Source organism: Tenrec ecaudatus, chromosome 7 (assembly GCF_050624435.1).
Source record: "Tenrec ecaudatus isolate mTenEca1 chromosome 7, mTenEca1.hap1, whole genome shotgun sequence".
NCBI lineage: Eukaryota > Metazoa > Chordata > Mammalia > Afrosoricida > Tenrecidae > Tenrec > Tenrec ecaudatus.
Window position 1 is genome coordinate 164174448 of NC_134536.1, and position 24999 is coordinate 164199446.

A 24999-nucleotide genomic window follows, 5' to 3' on the forward strand; every position below is an offset into this window, starting at 1 on the left:
GGCCAGCGGCGACTGGAAGAAGTGTGCTTGGAAAAGGGGGTTCTGGGGAAGAAACAGAGGCCCCGGTGGAAGCACTGGTACACAATTTTATTCCCGCACGATTAGACCCGCTTCCTCCCCGTCGTCCCGGCCGCCCGTCCTGCCCTTCGGAGGTCCACAACACGGGCGGCCGTTTCATCCGACATTCAGCGGTCATTTGAGGGGCGCCCTCCAGTGGACGCTACGATCCGTGCACGCGCGGGGTTACAACAGTGGACAGACCAGCTCCCTGCCCTTGAGGACGGGACTGACCTGGGAGGGAATGCAAGGATTCACCCAACCACTTAAATACAACCATGTTGAACCACACAAGAGGGGCACTAGGCGGCCTACGGGGAGTGACGGGGCTCACCTAGTCTGGGACCCAGGGTGGGCGAGGGCGGGCCAAGCAGAGGCCACGTGGAGGAAAGAGGGGGCTTTGGGTGTGACAGCATTGCGAGGCACAGGTGGGCCCGGAGAGAGTCCGTGAGCCCAGGCAGAAAGGCAGGGTTTGGCCTTTAGCGCAAGCGTTCCCAAGTGTTGACCCTGACTGGGGGTGGGGTGAGGGAGTGGTGGGGTGTTTCTAGGAGGATTTCATGGGATAAGTGGGGTCGATACGACTTTTCATACCGATACTGAGGTGTTACTTCTCTTTAGCATTCTCATTCTGTAAGGGTGTGCTGTAGAGTTTTCTAGAAGCGACAATATGTATTGACCTCGCACTCACTTCATGGAAGATGTGTGTATGTGTAGCCTTGTGTTTGCGTTTTTTCTTAATACTCATTTCTAATAGAGTTAACGGTCAGTCGTTAGAACGCACAGACAAAATTTCTTTAGGGACCTCGGTTAATGTTTAAGAGGCCAAAGGATTTGGCAACTCCCACCCTAGAGTTCTAAAATGAATGTTGTAAGAACTGTGTCTTTAAAGGAAGATTCTAATGACTCGGTGGGGAATGAGTTGGAAGGAGTAGGAGCAAATGAGGGGACCAAATTTGGCGGCACTACTGCAGAGATGATGGTGGCTTCGGCAGGGTGCTGGTGCTGAGAGAGCCCTCACTGTACTTTCTGGAAAAAGAAGGAAGCAGGTGAGGAATGCAGCATTTGGGAGTTGGGATGAAACATTCAGAATCAACTCAGATAAACCTTCACAGGTACACGGGGTTAAGGAATGCCCGGGCTACCTTGTTCTGGGCTTTCTGCCTGCTAGACACTGTGCTGAGTTACTGTTTTGTTTATTTTGACCCAGCGAACTAGATGACAGGGTAGAACTGCCCTATAGAGTTCTCTAGGCTGTAACTTTAGAGGGTCAGCGCCCCAGGTCCAAACCCCAACCTTTCTGTTCGCAGCTTAACCCTTGTGGCAATAGGGCTCCTTGGACAAGCGTTACTCAGCCAGAGTCTCCCAGTGACCCTGTGAGGCTGGGCTACCCACCACGCTAAGAAACCATCACCTACCTGGGGATATGGAGCACTGGAAATATGGCTAGTCTGAATTGAGATGTGACAAAAGGGTCTAAGTTGAAACTGGTGTTTTGAAGATGGAGTGCTACAGACATCTAGGATTTCTTATACTGATCACACACTGAGATAATATTTTAGATTCTACAGTTGGAGTTGAATGTGTTACTATAAGTTCACCTGTTTCTTTTAATTGTTTTCTGGAAGTGGCAACTAAATTATTTTAATTGGCATTGTATTCCTATTATACTCCTTGCTCATTAAAGATAATAAAGCATCTCATCCATTTCAACCCGTAGCGACCTTTTAAGGACGAGGCAGAACTGCCCCGTGGATTTCCAAGACTCTAAGAAGCCCCATCTTTCTCCTGAGTGGCGGGTAGTTTCAAACTGGTGACCTAGTGATCACAGCCTAATTCATAACCATGACACAAGCAAAACCCAACCCACCGCCATCAAGCCAGTGCTGACTCGTAGCGACCTGTAGGTCTCTGAGACTAGCTGTTTAGGGGAGTAGAACATCCAGTCTTTCTCCCCTGGAGGTGGTTTTAAACTGCTGACCATGCGGATCGCAGCCCAATGCCTAACCACAACACCACCGGGGCTCTTTATGAGACAGCTTCACCTAAATAATACCTGAGATTCTGGTGCAATGACCTGCCAAAGAGACTAGGTTACGGAGCTTGTTCAGGGGGTCCTATGGTTTAAGGATCTAAGTGGCAGGGGTGTGAGAATGCTAAGCCTGGTTACTCCCCACCCTAGCAGCAGCCTCCTGCCATGGGTGACCAGTTGGTGGACGGGCTACGATGATAAAGGAAGATAAAGGGAAATGATGAGTTGTTTGTTACCTCTTTCTCTGACTTGTTGGCAGTGAACAGGTAGGCACCTGTAAAGAGATTGAGAAAGGATGGGATAGAGTGGGGAGCTTCTGGAAACAGGATTGTCACGGGGTGGGGTCATGCTCACCAAGCCAGCCCGATGCCTTGATGAGGCTTAGGAGGAGGAAGGCTGAGAGGAAGAGCCCCATGCTGTCCTCTAGGGAGGGCCCGGAGAGGCCTGGAAAGCAGAGGGGTGGCAGTGAGCTTCCTTCCCGGCAGGCCCTGGGCCCCACCACGTGGATCTGTGGCATTCCTGCATCTTACCTGCCACTTCCAGGGTCACTTCGGCGCTGCGCCCTGAGACCGGCAGGCTAGGGTGGTGGATGCGACAGGCGTAGCGCATCTGATGCTGCTCCTTGGTGACGGGGGACGGCTGGAGATGCCCCGCGAGGCTGACAGAGCCATCAGAATGGTGGTGCAGTGTGGAGTGCCACCTCTGCCCCTCAGCCTTCTGAAAGCCACCCTCCGGGCCACCTCGGGTCTCCCACTCAATTTCCAGGCCCTCGGAGGGGTAGAAGTGGGAAGCAAGGCAGACCAATGTTGGGGGCGCCTCTCCAGGGGCAGCCCAGATGAGGGGTGCTGGCGTCAGGGACACTTTAGGGGGTTCTACGGAAAGAGTAGGAAACAGATATAGGGTAATCAGTTCACACTCCACCCCCCTCATCAAAGACCTTCAGCTTGCCTTCTGGATGTCCCAGAGCTACTGGGGGAGGGGAGCTTGGGTTTCTGCTTCCAGGATGCTGGCACAGGGAGCCCACTGTCTGCCCTTTGCCACAGGCACCATGATAAAGCAGCTTAGAGGCCCAGTGACCCTCTCACTTCCTCTCCACTGCCAAGAGCCCCACCCTCACTCACCCAGGCACCCCATCCTCCACCCCCACCCCCTTCTTAGGCAGCCTCTAACCCCAGTGCCCAGCCTTTACCCATGGGGACCCCCACACTCACTGTACACAGTAAGCTCCAGGGTGACCTGCCCTTGCAGGTATGGCAGGTGGACAATGGCCAGATAGGCGCCCTCCTGGGTGGGTCGCACTGCAGGCAGCCGGAGGGTGCCATTCCCGGTCCATGGTCCCCACGGTTCACTGTCATCCCACGAAGCAAATGTCACTGCCCCTTCTCGGGCCACTGGCACCTGCCCATTCAGCCCTGGGGTTGCGGCCAGGAGCAAGTGCCCCTTACCCTGGTGCTGGTGTCGCCACTCCAGCCCAAAGGGCGGGGGGCCTAGGGCCAGGGCTGCTGCAGCCTCAGGGGTGGGGGGCATATAGGTAAAGCTCAAGTCCAGCAATGCATCCTGACCCAGTCGAATCCGAGGCACAGGTGTGTGGGTGAGTACAGTCAGCACCGCTGGAGAGGGCAGGGGAGGAGGAGCGAGACAAAATAGAGAAATGAAGTTACTAGAGGCTCAGCTATAATTTTACCCATTCCACAGAAACCCCCCTTTCTGATCTCCCCCCAGCCCTCAGGAAACTACCCCGCTGTGCTGGTACCCAATCTGGCTGGGAGTGAGTAAAGGGGTAAAGTGAAGAGGGGCAGGTAGTGGGCATTGTGAAAGAGCTGGAAAGGACTCAGTGCTTGGTTTCAAGGCGAGGTTTCTGCCAGAGAAGCAGCCCTGGTGGCGTTGGGCTGTTGGTCATTGCACCAGGGTCACAAGGTCAGTAGCTCGAAACCACCGGTCGCTCCGTGGGAGAAAGATGAGGCTTTCTACTCCCGTAGAGAGTTACAAGCTGGGAAACCCACAGGGGGCAGTTCTACCCTGTCCTATAGCAGCAGTGCTATGAATCAGACTGGGCTCGATGGCAGGGAGTTTGGTGTTTTGATTTCTGCCTAAGATGTTGTTGTTTTTTTTCCCTTTTGCTGCAGTACTTTTTGCTGAGTCCTTACACGGTGTTTCTGTCCCATCCCGGATCGCTTTTTGTCGTCGTTCCTTTAATACAAACTTTAACAAAAGTTTCGGTTTGCTCTTGTACAGTAATAGCTCTTGGCGGCTGCTCAGAACACTTGAGCCCAGCGGACAGGGGGATCCGAGGCATACTTGATCCAGGCTGAGCCAATCCGTCTCCACACACACCACCTTGAGGAGCCAGGCCTGCCTTAGTTGCTGATGAAGGCGGTGGTGACCTCTGACCCTCAGTCCTCCCGGGCTGTCCTTATTGGTGTTGTATGCATTAGCTATGGAAGATCCAGGTTCCGGCCTAGACCCGAGTACAGATCGCTATGCTCTACTGAGGCAGTGTCGTGCAATGGTTAAGTGCCTGGAGCCTGGTTACCTTTGTTCAAACCCCCACTTGCCAATTACTTACCAAATAATTGGCCAAGTTCATTAACTTGGACCAGTTACTACATCTTCCCATGGCTCAACTTCTTAGTCTTTACAAGATAACTACTTCATGGGGTTCTGGTGAAGGTTAGACCCTTTAATGCCTCTTGCTGTCCCAATCTTGCCAGGCTTCAACTCTAGACAACAAACGCACCTGTACAGGTCCTCCCTGGAACAAAGGAAGCCTGCGGAAGTACTTGCTAGGATGACCTCTGACTGCCAAATTTACCATGCCCCTACCTCAGCATAGTCTCTGTGTCATCTCCACTCTGTCGCAGTGCCTGCCTGCTTTGCCTGGATGGACCCCCACCGGCCCAAGGTAAGCACTTGAAGTCACCCTGGCTCCTTCTAATTAATCTTCTAACAAATATTTATCAAGCACCTGGGATGTTCAAGATGTATTGCTAGAGGATCGACAGGCAGTTTCTGCCCTCAAGCTGTTTGCAGTCTAGTGAGGAGACAGACAAGTGTTTCAGGCCTTCAATTCCAAGCACTCGTTTTCCTGAAGGCTTTGGCTTACAGTAGGAAATCTATTTTGAGTCTCTACACACAAGCAGCTTCCACTGAGTTCTTTCTGACCACTGGCAATGTGAAAAGCATTTTACCTCCAACAGAGTGCATTTCAAAATGGCTTGCTGCAATTGCCCTGGCTAGCCCAGCGACAGTCAGTCAGTCTGGCCCTCAGGGATTTGCCTGGGCAAACCCTTGATAGAAATTGGGACATTGGTGCCTCCTGCTTATGAGTCATGCCCCCTCCTCCCCAGAACCAATCCCATAAGCTTTTTCTAATCTGCAATATTATGTCCCATCCATAGTCCCTTTCCAATTTCTATAGTCCCACCTGACACTGTGATGACTGGATCTGCAGCCAATCTTGATTTTCTTGCAATTCCCCTTTCTCTTCATGGCTTTATACCAGGCGTCCTCAAACTACGGCCCGCAGGCCACATGCGGCCCACCGAGGACATTTATCCGCCCCCCCCCCCCCGGGTGTTTGTGCCCCGTTTGTTTTTTTTACTTCAAAATAAGATATGTGCAGTGTGCATAGGAATTTGTTCATAGTTTTTTAAAAACTATATCCCGGCCCTCCAATGGATCTGAGGGACAGTGAACTGGCCCCCTGTTTACGAAGTTAGAGGACCCCTGCTTTATGCCCTAGCTACATGGTGTGAATCCTTCGGACACTGTGATGACCTCATACTGAAGAGGCCCCTGATCCCAATGATTTTCTTTGTTTCTTTTTCCTTTTAAGACTTAATAAAGGGATCTCGATAAAATATATTGGGATTTGGGGGTCACTCCCCCCACCCCCAAGGACAGTCTTTTTGGCTCTTAACATAGTTCAGGCTCCACTTGAGTTCTTCCTGACCATTCAACTAGCCACAGGAAGCTTAGGGAGGTGGCCCTTGGCTCCAAGTATATCACACCTGACTTTAGAGACAATCTCAAAATAGATTTCCCGTGTTGAACTAATGACTGATGACCTGATGAGTTGTGGTCAAGAACATCATCCATGAAGAAAGCAAAGCTCATTAACAAGACAGGAAACAAAGAGCCAAAGTGGATGTCAGAAGAGACCCTGAACATAGACTAGCAAACGTGAATGGAAGAAATGATAAAGTCAAACAGCCGAACAGAACATTCCCTGGGGCAGCTCCAAAGACAAGGTAAAGCATTGTCATGAAATACACAAAGGCTTGGCATTAGAAACCCGAGAGAAGAACACTTTCACCTCCTCAAGCTGAAAGAACCCAAGAACCATTCAGGTCTCAAGTTGCAGTATCAAAGAACTCTGTGGGAAAAATAGAAGCCTTGGTGGCGTAGTAGGTTATGCTTTGGGCTGCGAGCCACTGTGTCAGCAGTTCAAATCCACTAGGGACTACCTGGGGAAAAGGTGAGGCTTTCTGACTCCTGTAAAGATATATAGTCCTGGAAACCCAAAGAGGTAGTTCTACTCTGCCCTATAGGGTTACTGTGAGTTTAAATCAACTTCATAGTAATGGGTTTGGGTTTTGTTACAGGTAAAATATTGACTGATGCAGGACACACCAAAAGAAGATAAAGCGATACCCAGAGCTGCTGTACCCCGCCGAGAGATAGCATATGTAAAAAACCAATGGTAAAGAAAGAAGTCCAAACTGCACGAAAGGCATCGACAAAAAAAGGCTCCAGAGACTGATGGGATAGCAGTTACAATGTTTCAGCAAACTGATGTAGCATGCGGGCACCCACTCTTCCATGCCAACACGTTTGGAAGACACTTACCAGGCTAGCCAACTCTAAGAGGTCCATATTTGGGTCCATTCCAGAGAAAGATGGCCCAGCAGGATGCAGAAATTATCAAGCAATGTCAATAACCCATGCAAGTAAAAATTTGAAGATAATGCAGACAAACCACTGCAGCAGTACAATTTGGATCCAGAAGAGAACATAGAATAAGGAACGTCATTGCTAACAGCACATGGATCTTGGTTGAAAGCAGAGTCCACCAGAAAGATGTTTACTCGGGTTTCATTGACTCTGCAAATTCTGTGGATTATTTCAAACTATGGAAAACATTGTGAAGGATGGGAATCCCAGAGCACGTAATTATATCCATGTAGAACCTGTACATGAATGAAGATGCAGTCCTTCACAGAGAACAAGTGGCTAAGATCAGGGAAGGTGTGCATCTGGGCAATAGCCCCTCACCACACTACCACACTTACTCTCTATGCTGAGCAAATAAGTGAGAAGCTGGGCTGCATGACGAGGAATGGGCACCAGGATCGGAGGAAGGCTTATTAACCAGCTTACATATGCAGATGACACAACCTCGCTTTCCGAAAGTGAAGAGAGAGGACTTCAGATACTTCCTAACGAAGATCAACGAATACAGTACGGATTGGCATTGATGACAAGAAAACACAATCCCTCACAACCGGACCACGACGCAGCATCGTGATCAAGCAAAGCCTGATGTTGTCGAGGAGTTCATCTTACTTGGTTCCACCATCCTCACTCCGGGAAACAGCATCAGGAAATCAAGCAAGGACTCTCACCAGGCACATCTGCTGTCTAGGCCTTTTGAAAGCATCGAAGAGCAAAGGCATCACTTCGAGGAATAAGATTCGCCTGACCCAAGCGGTGGTCTTTTCAGCTGCCTTACGTGCATGCGCAAGCATTTAAGAGATCGGATGCATTTGATTGATGGTGTAGGTGAAGAATACTGAAAATATTACAGACTTCCAGAAGAACAAATACATTTGTCTCGGAATAAGTATCGCCAGAATATTCCCGAAGGGCTACAATAGCAAGGTCCATCTAACATACTTTGGAAATGTTATCAGGAGAAAATCGTCCCTAGAAAAGGACATCATGCTTAGGAAAGCAACAGTGAAAAAGAGAAAGCCCCTTGTGATAGTTAGGTTTGGGGTCAACTTGACAGGGCAAGGATCCTCAGTGGCATTTAAGACCTAGTAATCACGATATGGCCTAACACATGTAATCAACTCCAAAAGGGGGGGGGTCTGTGGAGAGCAGATGATCAGCTGTGGAAAGAATAGGGTGAAACTCAATCTCCCTATTTAGGTGACAGCCTTGATGCAACTGAAAGGAAAATTTCTCAGGGGGATGTGCGAACCTACTTCCTACATAAGTGGATGCAGTGGAAAAGTTTGCTTGCTATTTGCTGGGTCTGGATCCTGCATCTGGCTCATCAATCTCTGGTTCTTTAGACTTGAGCCAGTGGGCTGCCATATTGCCGGCCAACCTGGGGAGTTGTCAGGGTCTTTCTATCTGAACTTTCAACCTTGGAGTCCTACACCTCTCCTGTCACAAGCCTGACCTATTGATCTGGGTTTCATCCACCTCTGTGGCCCCCAGCTAGTGGTGACCTTGGGTTCATCAGCCCCTGAAGCTACATGAAGCCTCTAGCTTAAGAGCTGACTCACAGAGTTGGAATCTGCCTGGGTTTGAATTTCTCTAGTTGTACAAGTGTGTGAGCCATTTTCTTGATATCAGTCTTCCCTGTATAAACATATAAATGTCCCTGGTTTTGCTCTTTAGGGAACCCAGCCTCAGACAACCCTCAAGAAGCTGCACGGCTCTTTCCTATGGAGGGCTGCTTGGAGTCAGCTCTTGGGTCTCAGGGACCCGAAAATTGAGTGGTTCGTCGCACCCCGGAAACTGCGCCCGGTGGCTTTGGTGCTGTCACCGTACCCCAAAATGAACATATCAAGTCCCACCGTAAGCGTTATGGGTATCGTTTGGATTACCAAGAGAGAAAGAGAAAGAAGGAAAGTCAAGAGGCTCATGAACGTTCAAAGAAGGCAAAAAAGATCATTGGCCTCAAGGCCAAGCTCTACCACAGGCAGCTGAGAAAGTGCAAACGAAAAAGACTATCAAAATGTATGGAAAGAGAAACAGCAAACAAAAGAATGATGGGAAGACCCCACAAGGCGCAGTGTCTGCCGGTCTGCTGGACAGGAAGACGATCTAACGAAAAGAGAAAGCAGGAAAACTGGAAGTTCCTCTGCCCAAAGTCCATGCCCAAGGGGTTACTGAAATACCATAAGTTATCCGAACAGGAAAGAGAAAAGAGGAGACGGGAAAGGATGGTTACTAAAGTCTGCTTGGGGGGTGGGGGTGGCTCTACACGGAAACCACCAAACTATGACCGGCCCATGACCAATGAATGGGCTTACGTTCCAAGAAGGCACAGGTTCCTTGCATCCTGAACGTAAAGCCACCTTCTGCTTGCCAATACGCGGTGGAAAGAGGAACCCCTCGTTCCACTGTCCACGATGTTGGGTGTTGTTACCAAAGGGACCGTCACTGAAGGGAGTGCGAGCGAACTGGGCCTGGTGACCAAGGAGGCCGGGTGATGTGAGGAAATATGCCCAGGTTCCCGAAAACGATGGCCGCACAGAGGCAGTCCTACTGGTTTGATGTCACGTTCATACAAGGAGCTCCCTGTGTGTGTGAGGATGACAGATGGATCAGGGCACCACCATGATTACCGTGTTCCTGAGTCCCACCACCAGTTTACCTGTCTGACGTCAGCAAGAGAACTATTGATAAGAAAAACAAAACATTAAAATGGCCCCGTTGTACAAAAAAAAAAAAAAAATAAGAAGCATCGATAGAGTGACTGTGGCAATGGATGTATCCTAACAACAACATGCCCGTGGGTATGCCGTCAGTCGTCCTGTGTGGCCATGAGCTGGATTAAGGTGGAGTGTATATTGAGTAATTTCCTGAAGGTGATACTCCAGTTCCACCTTTATCCCGCATGTTCAAGTGGACTCCCTTCCCTGCCGTACTGAAGTCGCCCCTTATCTCTTGCAAGAGAGAAGGGGAGACCAGACTACCACCAAGAATAAAGGGCAGATGTGGAGCAGATCACTTGGCCCCAGCGAGTGGCGCTGCATGCAGTGGGAGAGTCCTGGAGCCAGGAGAGATAGAGAGCTAGAACACTGGAGACAGTGCGAAATGGCAAGAAGCTGCCATCGATTTCAAAGGCAGCATCTGGCCCAGCATAGAACTCAGAAGGCAGGCAGAGATAAGAAAGAAGGGTGAATGAAATGGTCCACACAAGGAGGAACTGAGAAGAGGGCCATGACATTGCCGGGATTGCAATCGGTGGTATGAAACAAAATGTGTATGAATTGTAGAATGGAAAACCAATTTGCTCTGTAAGCTTTCACATCACAGTGCAGCAGCAGCAGCTGACCAGCAGCACCGTGGGCTCCCTGGCCCTCGGTGAGAAAGCTGAGCACCTGTGTGCAGGGCGGAGGCCAAGGACCATTCACGAGTACCCATGGGGCATGACTGAGGAGATGCTGTACGGATCCAAGAAGTATCTCCTCAATAATTTCTGATCCCAAATTGTCATCTATTATGTCTCTAGTAAATCGCATAATTGTGAGAATTGCCTGTGAGTTTCTGGTGGCCGTTACAAGGAATTGTCACACCCAGTAGAGGAGCTGAGGGTGGTGGGGGAGGGATGACTTGGATTATGTCACTACCATCTATCAGGGTTGGTAAACAGTGCTGGAGAGTGGGGGTCTGTCTAACCTCTACTTCCTAGGAATCAGCCGTGGCTGATCTTTGTTCTCCTTCCCTTTTGTGAAGTTAAAGGTCAGATGCACCTACCAGACCATTAGTGCACCTCCTCTCTGGTCTTGCTAGCCTGTTTCTCTTCCCTTCAATTCACCCTCCACACAGGAGTCAGTTCAAAACCACTAGCGGCTCCTCTGGAGAAAGACTGGACTTTCTACTCCCATTCACAGTTACAGTCTCGGAAACCCACAGGGGGTTGCTCAGAGGGACCACTGACTTGATGTCAGGGAGTTTTGAGAGAGTTTTTCTTTGTGATGATGTTACCTTTAATCCTGGATACTTAGGCCTACAAAGCTAAGCCATTCGCAACTTGATGGGATTGTTCTAGCAGAGTTTAAAAAATGCATACAGTTTCACTTAGTTTGTAAAGAAATCTAGGCATAGAGATTGTTAAACACAAACAGTCCAGAGAATTAAATAAAACATGAAGGTTTTACAGTCTAATCTTCAAGCTAACAGTAAGTAATAGGAGCGTATGGGATTTGGGAAGCAATTTTAGACCTGTGTCCCATGAACTGTGCTCTGCGAAAAGGCAGGAGTAACTATGACGGGGCCAGAATCATAAGGAAGCCTGTCACCTTCATTTTGGTAGCATGGATAAATAGATTTTTGCTTTCCCATTTATTAAAAAGCTGAGTGTGGGAATTGCTCCCAATCTTATCCTGCCACACCGAGGCAAAACACTAAGGGGGTGCAACAGAACAGCAAGGGAATGGAGTGGCAGGGTTCCCAGGGAATGCTGAAGGTGGACTTTGGGACCAGGGTGTGGTCCCCCAACAGAATGGACTGGAAAACACTCCTAAAGGCCAACAAACAATCCTTGAACTAACTACAAGCTTTTCTTTCTTGTTGTAGTTTTTTTTGGTCATTGGTTTGTTGTTGTTTTGTTGTATATTGTTGCTTGGTTTTGCTCTGTCTTGTTTTTGTGTGTGTTATTGTCTCCACAGGTCTGTCTGGATGAGATGGGCTGGATGAGTGATCTGGAGGAGAAAACAATGGGACCAACAGTTCTGGGGGGACATGGGACAGGGGGAGGAGGGGGAAAGGTAGTGGTGTCAACAAACCCAGGGACAAGGGAACGGGAAGTGATCCAAATCGGTGGTGAGGAGGGTGTGGGAGACCTGGTAGGGCATGAACAAGGGTAATGCAGCCAAGAGGAATTCCTGAAACCCAAATGAAGACTGAGCATGATAGTGGGGCAAGAGGAAAGTTAAAGAAAATAGAGGAAAGAGCTAGGAGGCAAAGGGCATTTGTAGGGGTCTAAATAAAGGCATCTACATATGCAAATATATTTATATGTGAGTATGGGGAAATGGATCTATGTACATATATTTATGGGTTTAGTAATAAGGTGGACATTGGGCCTCCACTCAAGTACTCCCTCAATGCAGAAATACTTTCATCTATTAAATTGGCATTCCATGATGCTCACCTTCCCAACACAACCACTGAAGACAACGTGGGCGAATAAGCAAATGTGGTGAAGAAAGCTGATGTTGCCTGGCTATCAAAAGAGTTAGCATCTGGGGTCTTAAAGGCTTGAAGGTAAACAAGCGGCCATCTAGCTGAGAAGCAACAAAGCCCACATGGAAGAAGCACGCCAGCCTGTGTGATCACGAGGTGCCGAAGGGATCATTTATCAGGCATCAAAGAACAAAAAATCATATCATTGTGTGCTCACCTCCATTATATGATCACTGAAGACAAAGCGGGTGCATAAGCAAATGTGGCGAAGAAAGCTGATGGTGCCCGGCTATCAAAAGATATAGCTCTGGGGCCTTAAAGGCTTGAAGATAAACAAGTGGCTATCTAGCTCAGAAGCAACAAAGCCCACATGGAAGAAGCACACCAGCCTGTGTGATCACGAGGTGTTGAAGGGATGAGGTATCAAGCATCATCAGAACAGGTGCAATGTAGCAATGATGAAAAATACAACTTTCCTCTAGTTCCTAAATGCTTCCTCCCCCCCCCCCACACTATCATGATCTGAATTCTCCCTTGCAAGTCTGGCTAGACCATAGGATGTACACTGGTACAGATAGGAACTGGAAACACAGGGAGTCCAGGACAGATGATCTCTTCAGGAGCAGTAGTGTGAGTGGTGATACTGGGAGTGTAGAGAGAGGGTGGGTTAGAAAGGGGGAACTGATTACAAGGATCTACATGTGACCTCCTCCCTTGGGAAGAGACAACAGAAAAGTGGGTGAAGGGAGACGTTAGGGCAAGATAGGACAAAATAATAATTTATAAATTATCAAGTGTTCATGGACTGGGGGGAGCAGGGAGGGAGGGGTAAAAATGAGGACCTGATGCCAGGGGCTTTAAGTGGAGAGCAAATGTTTTGAGAATGATGAGGGCAATGAAATGTACAGATGTGCTTTACACAATTGATGTATGTATGGATTGTGATAAGAGTTGTATGAGCCCCTAATAAAACAATGAACAAAACAAAACAAAAAACATCTTCACAATAAAAAAATATATATATATTAAAAAGGTGAGTAATACCTATTATAAAGTATCAATAAAAATTATTCCAAATCTAATCAAGTTTCTAAATCCAACTACCAAGAAGCCAAAAATCAAACCCACTGTCGATGAGAGTTGATTCCAACCGGCAGAGACTAGTTTACAGGAACTCAAGGGCAACATCAAGGACACCATAAGGACACAAAGTGGACAACGGACGATGTAAGACACGAAGTTACAACAACAACAACATATAACTGATCAAAGACTCACGAAGGCGCACACAAAGGAGCTGATACCAAGGGTTCACGTAGAAAGAAAATGTTCTGGAAAAGTTGATGGGAGCATATGTGCAAGTGTGCTTAATACAATCGAATGATGGATTATGATAAGATGTGTAAGAGCCCCCCCCCAATAAAATGATTAAGAAAGACGATTCACCAACTAACACAAACAAAAAAAAAGGAAACAAAAAGCCAGGTACATTCTCAAAATTCCTTGCCATTGAGTCAATTCCGACTATAATGACCCTACAGGACAGAGTAGAACTGCCCGGGTGGGTTTCCCAGACTGTGAATTTTTACAAGCGCTGGGGCTCCCTTAGTTTTCTAGCTGACTCTAATTTGCAGCCAGAACCGAGAACTACTGAGCCTTACCTATTCTTGGTGTTAATAAATATTTATTGAAACAGTGAATAAATTAACACAGTACCTCAGTTGACAGTCACAATAGCAGGTAGATGGAAACCAGTAATGCCCTGTTACATACACATGGATAAACAGAAAGGGACCTTCTTAGGCTACCTCAGTGAAGCCTCGGCTCTGGAAAATGTCACTCTTACCTACTGGAGTATAACACAGAGCCCCAGAAGGCTTTGTTATCCCTGCTCCCGCCCAGGGTGGCTCAGGGTTTAAGGTGGGAGGTGAGGGCAGCAAAGTGTGTGCCACCTTCCCCTTCCCTAACCCTGGGGGTCACTGTCTCTTAGATGGCAAGGAGAGGGTACCGGGCCAAGGGAGGCGCAGGGCCTTGGTTGGGGTTGACCTGTCAGCCTGTATTAAAAATTGTGTTTAAGACGGAAGGAAATTGAGGACTCTTCCCATAGCAATACCCACCACTGTTCGCCTTGAGGAGAGCCGGCTCTATTCTTGCTTTATTGGCCTTTTCTCTCCGCTTGCCCCAACCTCGCCGAGGGCCCGCCCGCGCGCCCCATCTGTGAGCCCCAAACCGCTTGGCACGGCACAACGAGCGGTCCTTGCAGTGGGAATCAGCAGGCCCCTGTGCTTTCTTCCACCCCCAGTTGAGTGACCACTGAGTCTGTGCATCGTCTCGCGCCGCAGGCTAGAGTGCCAGTGGGTTTGCTTTGCTAACTGCTGCAGGCGGCCGGCCGGGGTGGGTGCCAGACAAGGTGAACCTGAGACAGCCGGCGGTAGTTCCTGCTTCTGAGCCCCGCCCCCCTACCTGGGCCAGCGTCCGGAAAGGCCGCCTCCCTCCAAGTCCCGCCCCACTGCGCGCCTGGATGCTCCGCCCCCAAACCTAACCGCCCACCCGGGTCCGCCCGGTTTCCCTGGGTGGGGAAGGGAAGAGGAAGGACGGAGCGTCCGACCTCTCACCTCGTCGACTCGCGACGAAACTGCGCCCTGACTGGGGCACTGGGTCGCTCAAATGCACGCAGCTCGTTAGCAGCGCACCCGGACCCTAAACGCTCCGCAGCCGTCATCACCTGCCCGCCCCACCTACCTGTTGCCTTGGTGATGAGACCCGGCTCCGGCTCCGGCTGTGGCTGCAGGAGGCTGGAGAGGCTCAGGACCGGGCTGGACACGCTGACCATGAGCCAAGGCCCGTCCAGGGATCGCGGGCAGCTGCGCTCGGGGGTCAGGCCTCGGGCCCAGTAGGCAGAGGCGGGGAGCGGGACGTAGTGGCTCATCTCGCAGTGTGGCGCCGGGGCGCCTCGTGGGTAGCGCCGGAAAGCGGCCTGGAGGGTCCCTGCCGGGTCTGCGAGGGCAGAGGAGGAGGCTCGACTCCCGGTGCCGCCGGGAGAGGGGCGGGGAGGGCAGGGCCGCGGAGTTCCCAAAGCACGGACGACGGGACCGGGAGACGTTTGGAGGGGTCCGACTCATTTTGCAGAGGGAGAGGCCCTGGGGAGGGGGCGACTTAGGGGCGAATCCCGGAAGACTCACCGTGCACACTAAGGTAGAGCTTGGGATCGAGGTCGGGCCGGGGAGGAGGCCCCCCCGGGCCCTGGCGCAGCAGCAGGGCGGCGGGTGTCTTGGACAGGCCGCCGCCGCCACCCACGTCCTCCACGAGCCAGCACTCAAGCACCACGGGCCCGGCCGAGACGACAGTCGCCAGGCCTGAGAGAGGGCGCGCGCGTGAGGCGGCGGCTGGGAATGTCCGCCCACGAACACCCACCTGCCCACCCCCGCCCCGCGTCGCCTGGGAAACCGCCCTTACGCCCCGGTTCTCGGGCAGGACATAGGCGATTCGCTCACCCAAAGCCACGGAGAGGAGCACGGACCCGAGCTTCATGGCGCTGCTTGCTTCAGCTCTGAAGTCGCCTCTTCCCCCTTTTACTTTCACTTTCTTCCAAGTCAGTGAGGGGAAATCCCGGCTTAGACGACAGGGCGTGGGAGACAGGTGGCCGCCACCGGGCCAGGCGAGGAGGATCCAGGAACACCCCCTACAGTTGTCAGGGCACCCCGCCCCCTGCGCCACCCAGTCCCGTGGGTTCCAGACCCTCCGCAGCCCCATGCTCCCCGCACCCCATCCCCTTGCATGCCGCCCCCCTGGGGATATGTGCTCTGCTTTCCCCACTTGTACCCGGTCCCCAGCAAAGACGTATAGGGGTTGTCAGGAAGTCACATGAAATGATCAATAAATATTTTAATCACCGTTAAAAAAAATAAGATTTAAAATAAGAACCTTGTACTCCTACACTACATACTCCCTCCTTGTCTCCCCCCTCCCGCCCCTGAGAACCGAATCGGGGAACCCTCTGGAGGTGGCGGGTAGAGATGTGGGGACTCCTCCTGTCGGGGAGAGAGAGGTTCTAGGACACGGATGGGGCTCGATGGGCTGGTCTCCACACAACACAAACACAGATTTCTGGCACAGAGGACAACCACCGGACTCTCGACCCTGACTCCAGCCCCCTACACCTCCTAGGTACGCCCCACTCCGTGGAGCTGGGCCTTTGGTGTGCCCGGGTGAGGGGAAGGAAGGGCTGAGTACTGGGGGTAACTTCTCCAGAGTAGAGGAGGGCGGAGAGTAGAATGGGCTGATGATGGCAATGACCTTGGTTCTCCCGCCTGGGTATATACAAGTGAGTATATACAAGTCCATGGAGTTAAGGAAGACGGTGGGAGACCACCTGGGACCCTAGCTCGTACTTCCTGTTCCCTCTCCCCAAAGCTAACCCCGCTAGCTCTGCCCCCTCAGTTTGCCCCTCCGCCTCCACTGAAGCCCATCTCCACCTTGTGAACACTAGTAGGGGACCAGACCCTTGGGCTGGGGGGAGGCGTGGCCCCACTCGTCTCGTCACCACTCCCCCCGCCCACCCGGTGGGACTCTCGCTTGGGCTGCACAGCTGGCCCCGTGGGTGGCCCAGGCCCCGCCCCGCCCCCTGGCCCACCACCGCCCAGGCGATGCCACCTCTCACAGTGACCCCGATGGCGCATGAAGCTGTCGCGCCACATGAACTTCTTGGCGCAGACGCTGCACTCGTAGGGCTTGAGGCCCGTGTGTGTTTTCATGTGCTCCGTCAGGTGGTGCTTCATCTTGAACTTCTTGTTGCACACGGGGCAGTCGAAGGGCCTCAGATTAAGGTGCATGTTCACGTGGCGGTCCCGCATGCTCTTGTGTGAGAAGGCCTTCCCACAGTGGCACAGAAAGATCTTATTCCCATCTCCGCCACCTGTACCCCCAGAGGCCCCGCCAGTGCTCCCTGGCACACCCAAGCCCCCCGCTGATGCGCCCCCCAGGGTCACTGCCCCATGCTCTGCCTGGTTCCCTGGTGACTGGCCGGGAGCCTGAGAGGAGGAGGAGGAAGAGGAGGAGGATGAGGATGGAAAGACCAGGATTTGGTTGCCCTGCATATCCAGGGGAAGCAAGGGCCTTGGAGGGTGGGAGGGGGCATAGGAGGAGGGGGTAGGCCCCCCCGAGTCATCCAGTCCTGCCCCAGAACCCCCACCCTCATAGGGGCCAAAGTCATTGGAGGACTCACAGAAGTTGACTTGTTCCTCCCCCTTACTTGGAGGCTCTGTCAGGGTCCGCACATCACTTATGCTTAGGGTAGCTTCAGGCCCTCCCCCCGCCGAGATCCCTGAGCCACCCCCCAGCTCTTCGTCTTCATCATCCTCACAGGTCAACACCAGGTCTTCCTCCTCATCCTCCTCTAGATCCGGATCTTGGGGAGCCAGGGGTGCAGGCGCAGGGCAATTCCCACTCTGTTTTACGTACACCCAGTGTTTCTGTGGCATGATGCTAGAGGGTGTGTAGTTGGGTCGACGGAGTCCAGTCCCAGGGACCACCGCCCCTCTGCCATCCCCACCATCGTCGCATAGTTCATCTGCCTCCAGCAACAATTTCCCAGAGGTGGCCCCACCACTGCCAACCACAGGGGCTGGGAACACAGGGCCACCTCCTCGCCGCTCCCCACTGCCCACCGCAGAAGCAGCAAATGCCTCTTGGGAGGAAGATGAGAAATCCGTGGATTCCCGGGGGCTGAAGTAGTTGCTGCTGCTAGGGGACTGGTTCTCACTGGCCTGACTAGACGCATGGGAACGTACAGAGCCCACGGTGGCAGGGGCCACGGTGCCCCCACTCCCTGCTGGGCCCCCAGCACCAGGGACAGTAACTGAGGTGGCCGCAGAGGTGGTGATGGTGGCCGAGGCCCGGCCTTCACGGAGGAGCTCAGTGCATTTGTCCACGATGTGCCACATTTGGAGCACGGAGCCCACGGTGAGGAAGTTGACAATGTCAGCAGCGGCCATGCTGAGGCGGCCAGTGTAAGCGGAGGCCAGGACAGTCTCGAAGGCCCCAGGATCCATGACGCTGGGCAGTGAGATGGACGTCATGCCCTTGAGTAGGACCTGGTCGTGGAAGTAAGGGGAAGAGGCAGCCAGAACAGCACGGTGAGCCCGGAACTCGCGGCCCTGCACTCGAATGGACACATCGCAGAGCTGGCCCTGTAGCCGCTGCTGGTTGAGGGATTCCAAGAGGGCACTGGTGACCTCAGGAAAGGACACGTGTACCACTGCAGCCGCTGGCAGTGGGGGCTGGGCCATCGGTAGGGGCAGGGGAAGTGCTGCCCCACTGGGAGACAGAGACGAGGGCTCCATGGTGTCGAGGGAGGGGGTGGCCCCCCCCAGCCACAGGAACAAGGGAAGGAAGAGGGCGGCCGGGGGGGTACCTGGGGGCGGAAAAAGAAGAGTAACAATACCACATAATGATACAGCCCTTCACAACTAATAGACACCTGCACAGGTATCATGCAGTATCAGAGTGGGTCCCCACAAACAACACTGTGAGGAAAGCATTCTTATCCTCCTCAACTCCATTTGACAGACGGGCAAACTGAGGCTGAGAAAGGTTGACATTATCCAAGGTCACATATCTAGTAAGTGGCAGTGCCAGCAAATGTAGATCTCCTAACTCGAAATTCAGCGCTCTTCCTTTAACGGTTGTTAAAGAAATAAGATGTTCTTAGGGAATGGGATACCAGCCCCCCCCACCCCACTAGAGTTACACCTGATTTTCCATTTGCCTGAGAGTCTGACTTTCTGAAATCAACCTTTTTGGTGTTTTGTACGGAGGGAGTGGTACGCAACTGTTCACGTCCTAAAAACCATCCTTCACTTCATCCCCCTCAGGCCAGGCCCTAGCTCTCACCGACCACGCCCCGTACCCCCGCCCCAGTTTATCCGTAGCCCCGCCCCCAGTCCTTCCGACCCCGCCCCTCGTCCACCCCCGCCCACATCGGACCCCGCCCCCCTCTGCTCCGCCCCAAGCGCTTCAACGGCCTCCTCGCCCACCCGGAAGGCGCCCCCCAACCCCGCGCGTCCCCGCTTACCGGGCCGCGCGCCCCCGGGCCCCCCCGCCCCTCACTCGGCGACCAGAGCCGCAGCCTGGGCCCCTCCCGCCGCCATCTTGCGCCGACTCCCTCCGCCCTCCGCCCCCGCTCCGCCTCCCGCCCCTCTGCCTTTAAAGGCATAGCCAGGCACCCCGCCCGTGCCGCTGGGCAATACTCGGCCGACTCGGTCAATTCTCCTTTAAAGAAACGTCGACACATTCCACCTTAAAGGTGTCAGGTCCTTCCTCAGCTGAGGGCTCCGAACCTGGTTCGGCAGAAGCGTTAACTTCCCCTTTAATCAGGAAAGACCTGCCTCTTCCCAGTAGTGACGGGTCGGGACCTTAGTTACCTAGGCTCCGCCCCTGAGCCGTGGCTATTAGCTGGTTTCCCGGGTCAAATTGCCCCCGCCTCTCAGCCTCTGACAGTTCCCAGTAAGCCCCGCCCTCCTCCCCCGAGCCTGGATTGGCCGAGCACCCTTGAGCCGGCGCCTGATTGGCCTTTTGGCTGCGGCCGCTGGAGAGCGAGAAAGTACAGCCCGTGGAGGAGGCCGGAGCACTTTTGCTCAAGCCCGGCAGAGGCTGCGGGGCGGGCTGCGAAACCCGACAGGGGTGCACAGAAGCCCGTCTGGGCAGGGCAGTTCTAGGGCTCCTTGGGGTCGGAGCCCGGGGAAGAACTGGCGCCCATCTGTGACAACCAAAGGACACGGGAAAGACAGGGATACAATAAGAAAAGAACTTTATTGTTTAATGTTTCTGTGTAAAACATAAGCCTTTATGTTTGTAAAAGAAATCACCCAAAAGGGATGAGATCAGTCCTTCCTCTTCAGTCATGTGCTCCCCACCATCCTCCAAATGCGTGCGTTCTGCCAACATTTTGGAGGCGGGAGGGAGGGAGACAGACGGTGGGGGGGAGCCAGTTAATCTGAGTCTGAGAGCACGATGATCTCCTCCGGGTCGCACTGTGTGGCCACACTCATCTGCCGGAGGGGAGGGGTGAGAGACAAAGGGGCAAGGGTTAGGCAGCCTGGGGGGACGCGGAAGAGAAGCAGGGTCAAGGTCATCATCAGCGATAAACACCCCTGGATGGAAAAGCTAGAGGAAGACTGTGGCAGGTGCAGTGTTCAGAGATGGCCACACTGCAGAGACAATGACTGTACTGCACCGCAACTATCAGAAGCAAAGCACTCTCTGTCGGCTCCCTTACCTTGTAAGTACCAGGCCGGGGGGCTTGGGATTGGGGGTTTGGGCACGGCTTGGCTGGAGAAAAGCCGCAGAGGGAGCTGGTCACCAGGCTGTGGCTGGGAGAGTCCACCCTCGTTGAGGAATCGGCTACTAGGGTCTTGGATGCCAGGGGTGAGGGTGGGCTGGAGAGGGTACAAATCCTCTTCCCGTTCTTCTCATTCACTGCCCTTCGCTTTTCCACATAGCTGAGTCAGAAACACAAAGGTGTGGAGGGGTGAGTGGGCTGCAGGGGGAGCGTCTCTGCTCATTCTCGGCAGACTGTTCACCAATCCTCCTCTCTCAACCCCCCCTGCACTCCTGCCATGACTTCCCTCTTCTGCCTCCTCATTACCTGACATCTAATGGCCCTGTCCCTGTGTCCTCCTTCCGAGATTTCTTGCAGGGGGGGCCGGAATCGCCCCAGGTGTGAGGAGACACACCTCCATTGAAGGAAGTAGACGTGACTGTGGCAGCTCCGTTCTCCACCACAGGGGGCAGCGAGTCTTCGGTTTGCTTCCTGGAAGCTGTAATGTCCCTCTCCTCAGGGGAGGGGGTGTTCTCCACAGGCAAGGCCTCAATCTCTAGCTCAAAAAGTTGAGACATAGGACTCTCTTCCTCCAGAGGCAACTGTTCGCCACTGCTTTCGCCGTCTGTGGTGGACAAGGCCGTGGGCTCCTCTGACAGTGAAGAGGGGGACGCTCTCAGTCTTCTGTTTTGCCATGCACTTGAAGACTTGCTCAGCTCTTGGCCAGCTTCCAGGTTCTGTTCAGGGAAGGTCTGCAGGGGCGACGTGGGGCTCTTGTCTCCATCCTTGCCTGAGGAGGAAGAAAAGAAGGGAGACATGAGAACGAAGCGGTAAATACTGCTGCCGCCGAGGATATTCAGGCAGTCGACAAGGGTCTCAACAAGGTGGTGCTTGCTCAACAGGGTGAAGGAGGTGACCTGTGGGAAGAATGCTTCCCTGACATACCCGCTTCCTCCTCCTCGTCCTCTTCATCGGACCCTTGGCATTCCTGAATTTGTTCCAGATCGTCTTCAGAATCAGTGACCTCCTCCTCCTCTTCTTCCTCGTCCTCTTCCTCCTCTTCACTCTCTTCCTCATCGGTCTCCACTTTGGATGTGGTAGGACATTCCTGAGACGCTAATCCACTAGGACCCTGGAGGACAAAGGCATTTCTCTAAGAATCCCTTTGCTCCAGAGCCCAGCCCTGGCTGTCCTCCTGCACACCCTCCTCCCAGCACCCCCAAAGTCACCTTGGATGCCCTGGTGGCCAGTGCAGGGGGAAGGCATGGCCTTTCTGAAGGTGTCCCTCTCATACCTCACCAGAATCTGAGGAGGCTCTGGGGGGATCCACAGAGTGGGAAGAGGTGGCTTTGGGGTGCTGGGCTCTTCTTTTCTGCCTCTCGCCCTCCTCATTCTTGTCTTGCAGCACTGCGTACTTGGAGATGACCTCATCCAGCCGGCTCATAGCCAAGTTCCGGTTTTCCCGCAAGCGTCGGGCCAGGGTGGGATCCAGCAGTGCGGGGTCAATGCCTGTGGAAGAAGGTGTAAAAGCCAGGGAATTCAGCCCAAAGCCCAGAGGGCAGGACTAATGAGATGCCTCACTGCCACACATCCCACAAGTCCTACCTGGCCTATAGTCATCTGTGAGGTGGCAGCCAAAGTTGTAGATGAGATCAAGGTGGCGCCGCTCCTGCAGCCTCATGCCCACATCTCGGAAAGCATCCTGAGCCATGAGCTGGAGCTGCTGACGAGGGAGACCGAGGCTGTGGCGAGTCGCTGCCTTCTCCACAGCCCGCAGCACATCTCCATAGTCAGGAAAGGTATCGGGCCCAGGCTTGTTGATAAGCCGCTCAATGCGCCTGTTGACCTCTGGGTAGCGCGTTCCACGGTAGGGGATGCGCTGCTCAATGACCCGACCGGTCAGTGAAGAGCAGTCTTTCAGCTCACACAGCCGCCCAAAGAGGCGGATCAGCTTACGCTTCAACCGTGCCTCCTGCATGTATGATGAATCGGGATCGTCCAGTTCTGAGAGATCCAGCTCCTTCTCCTGCAGCCTCCGGATCTCTGCCACATAGAGAGCCAGCAGCTGCTCTAAGCGCTGGATCTGCCGCCGGGAGCCCCGGGGCCTTGGGGCCTCGGGGGCTGTGGTCTCAGCACTTTTGGGTTCTGAGGAGGGGTCAGCGGGAGGGTTATTTCCAGAGGGCTCAGAGGAGGTGGTGGCTGCAGGAGCCAGGTTCAGCTTCTTCTTGACGGAGTGGGCTTTGAGAACAGTTAAGAGCTCGTTGATGTAGACATAGAGCTTGGCTGGCCGGCTCTGGGCCCGCGACAGGACCCGCGAGAGGATGTTGCAGAACTCCGCAGAGGACAAAAACAGAGAGTGGGCACGCTGCTGGCGGTCACAGAGGAATGGGACCACCTCAGGGTGGTCTGCCGTCTGCGCCTTACACAGTTCAAGGAACTGGTGGGTCCAGGGGAGGTAGGGAGGGAAACATAGAGACAAGGGAGGGGGGTCGAGAGAAAGAAGGCAAAGTGGGGTTAGTAAGGAAGATAGGGCAGGAGAGCCAACTAGCCATCCCCCTCCCTGGAGTACAATCTTCTCCCCTAAAGCTCACCTCTTCAAACAGCTTCTCATTCTCCAACTTGTAGCATTTCTTGCCGCCCGAACTACTGCTTCCTCCGGCCCCACAGGGCTTGGAGGAGCCAGGGGCTTCTGCCCGGGGTGAGGCCGGATTGGGGGGTGGGTGGGAGGGCCCTGGCTGAGCAGCTGCTTCATCTTCGTCATCATCATCCAGCACGATGATGCTGTTTTCGGTGGCCATAGGGGATCAAATCCCCCGGAGGGAGGAAGTAGTAGGGATTTCGCAAATCCTGCTGGAAGGGGATGGGGCCTCAGAAAGAGCCCCTCCAGTGTCGCCCCTCCATCCCTCCATCGCACGTTTGCCAGACTCCTTGGGTTTCAGTGACACCCAGCTCAGCCCCGTAGTGGTCTCACTGCCTCTCATCAGCAGCAATGCGCTCCATATGCTTTTAAGGCCTGTCAGCTGCAAGGGTGAAGCCCAAACCCTCTCCAAACTCAAGCCCTTGGCTCCAGCGCCACCCCTCACGCTGATTTCCGGCCTTTCTGTTTCGTTTCCCCACATTCTCACAGTCAGTAAGTTGAGCCTTCCTCCCAACCCCAAGACAGCGCCCCCCACACAGCATCTGATTTCCTCCACACCTCCTGGCGCAGATGCCACACCCCCGTCGCGCCCACCCCACGGCCTTTCCCCCTTACGCCCTCCAGGACAAGCCTCCACCCTCCACCCCCCTCCTGAACGGCCACTGCAACTCCTGGGCTCCCGGTGGCGGGAGAGGTCCCTCCTCATCAGCCCCGTCTCCTTTCGTCTTGAATTATCGTCACGGTCCGCCCTCGGACAGGGTCCCTCAACCCGGAGCGTTAGGGTGGCGATGATAGCTCCCTTCGAATCCCCTCCCGCTCACCCAGGATTTCCCCCAGGAGCCCCAGCTGGTGCCGGCGACGACCCCCTTCTTCAGGCGAGCTTCCCGCCAAGCCACCCCCTCCCCCAGTTCTGACCGCGGCCACTCGCTCCCCTTGGGGAGCCCGAGGGACCACCGCTTGCCACCTCACTCTCCGCTCCCGCGTCTCCACAACCTCGCTCCCTCGACACCCCAGCCCGTCTCCCCACCCCGTCCGGCCCCCACCTCAGAAACGGCCTCTCGAGGCGGTCCACGCCGCTGATCCAAGAACCTCGCATGGTTCTCCCCGCCTTCCTTCCCCCTCCCGTCGCAGGCCGGACTCAAAGCCGGAAGTCGCCGAGTTCCCGCCTACCTGGCCCCAGGCTCACCCATTTTGTGTTACGGAACCCGGTCGGCCAGTGGCCGGAAGTGGCGGCAGCCCCGCCCCCGACCGGCGCCAAACTGCCTACGTAAGCGGAAGTTCCCGTCTTCCCTCACTTACAGGAGCCCCTCTGTCGCTTCGGGGCGCCTGGGCGCCGCCATGTTTCCGTACGGCACCGTCGCCGCCCGCGCAGGTGCCCGCCGCCCGAGCTGAGCACTCTCAGCCGGCGTTTCTGCGTCTCAGCCGATCCCAAAACGTCCTGCTCGGGGCCCAGCCGCCGCCGGGTCGTGTTCCGCGGGGACAGAGCCACTTTTCCAAGTAGGAAAGGGAAGACACGGCTCTAAAGACAGCGCGCAATCACGGAAGACTGGGAAGCTCTCGAGAGGGACATCGAAACCTTTTCCATCCTCTGGGGTGTTGGCACCCCTTCTAGCACCGCTTTCCTGCACCGTAAAGCGGAGGGGAGGCGACGACGAGGAAGGCCCTCAACGAGATGGACGTGACAGTGGCCTTAACATTGGGTTCAGATATGGGAACGAGTGGGAATGGCGCGCGACCCGGCGGTACTTCATTCTGTTGTGCCTACAGGTCGCTTTGAGTAGCATCAGAGGCCACCTCACAGGTATCAGT

The 24999-nt window shown here is 53.8% G+C and overlaps 3 protein-coding genes and 1 pseudogene across 4 annotated transcripts; 1 reads left to right on the forward strand and 3 right to left on the reverse strand.

Moving 5' to 3' along the window:
- Nucleotides 1–66: 66 nt before the first annotated feature.
- On the reverse strand, nucleotides 67–15921 carry TAPBP (TAP binding protein). Its single transcript, XM_075555461.1, has 8 exons — nucleotides 15730–15921; nucleotides 15418–15591; nucleotides 14978–15232; nucleotides 3298–3696; nucleotides 2617–2958; nucleotides 2441–2530; nucleotides 2323–2360; nucleotides 67–1083 (listed from the first exon to the last, which is right to left on the reverse strand). Exons 1-8 carry the CDS (start codon nucleotides 15764–15766, stop codon nucleotides 1072–1074), a joined length of 1347 nt encoding a protein of 448 aa, XP_075411576.1. The 5' UTR covers nucleotides 15767–15921; the 3' UTR covers nucleotides 67–1071.
- LOC142453122 (ribosome biogenesis protein NSA2 homolog pseudogene) lies at nucleotides 7474–10668 on the forward strand (annotated as a pseudogene).
- Nucleotides 15922–16107: 186 nt separating the features above from the next.
- Nucleotides 16108–19412, reverse strand: ZBTB22 (zinc finger and BTB domain containing 22). Its single transcript, XM_075555460.1, has 2 exons — nucleotides 19308–19412; nucleotides 16108–18647 (listed from the first exon to the last, which is right to left on the reverse strand). The coding sequence occupies exon 2, from the start codon at nucleotides 18574–18576 to the stop codon at nucleotides 16672–16674; it is 1905 nt and encodes a 634-aa protein (XP_075411575.1). The 5' UTR covers nucleotides 18577–18647; nucleotides 19308–19412; the 3' UTR covers nucleotides 16108–16671.
- A 613-nt stretch (nucleotides 19413–20025) lies between these two features.
- Nucleotides 20026–24378, reverse strand: DAXX (death domain associated protein). Of its 2 annotated transcripts, none has more exons than XM_075555462.1 (8): nucleotides 24234–24378; nucleotides 23144–23402; nucleotides 22158–22989; nucleotides 21847–22061; nucleotides 21498–21684; nucleotides 20880–21342; nucleotides 20511–20733; nucleotides 20026–20283 (listed from the first exon to the last, which is right to left on the reverse strand). In XM_075555462.1, the coding sequence occupies exons 2-8, from the start codon at nucleotides 23348–23350 to the stop codon at nucleotides 20224–20226; spliced, it is 2187 nt and encodes a 728-aa protein (XP_075411577.1). In that variant the 5' UTR covers nucleotides 23351–23402; nucleotides 24234–24378; the 3' UTR covers nucleotides 20026–20223. The 2 variants fall into 2 exon arrangements, with proteins under 2 accessions (XP_075411577.1, XP_075411578.1); XM_075555463.1 differs by having other exon boundaries at nucleotides 23144–23399; nucleotides 24234–24375.
- Between the last annotated feature and the right edge of the window lie 621 nt (nucleotides 24379–24999).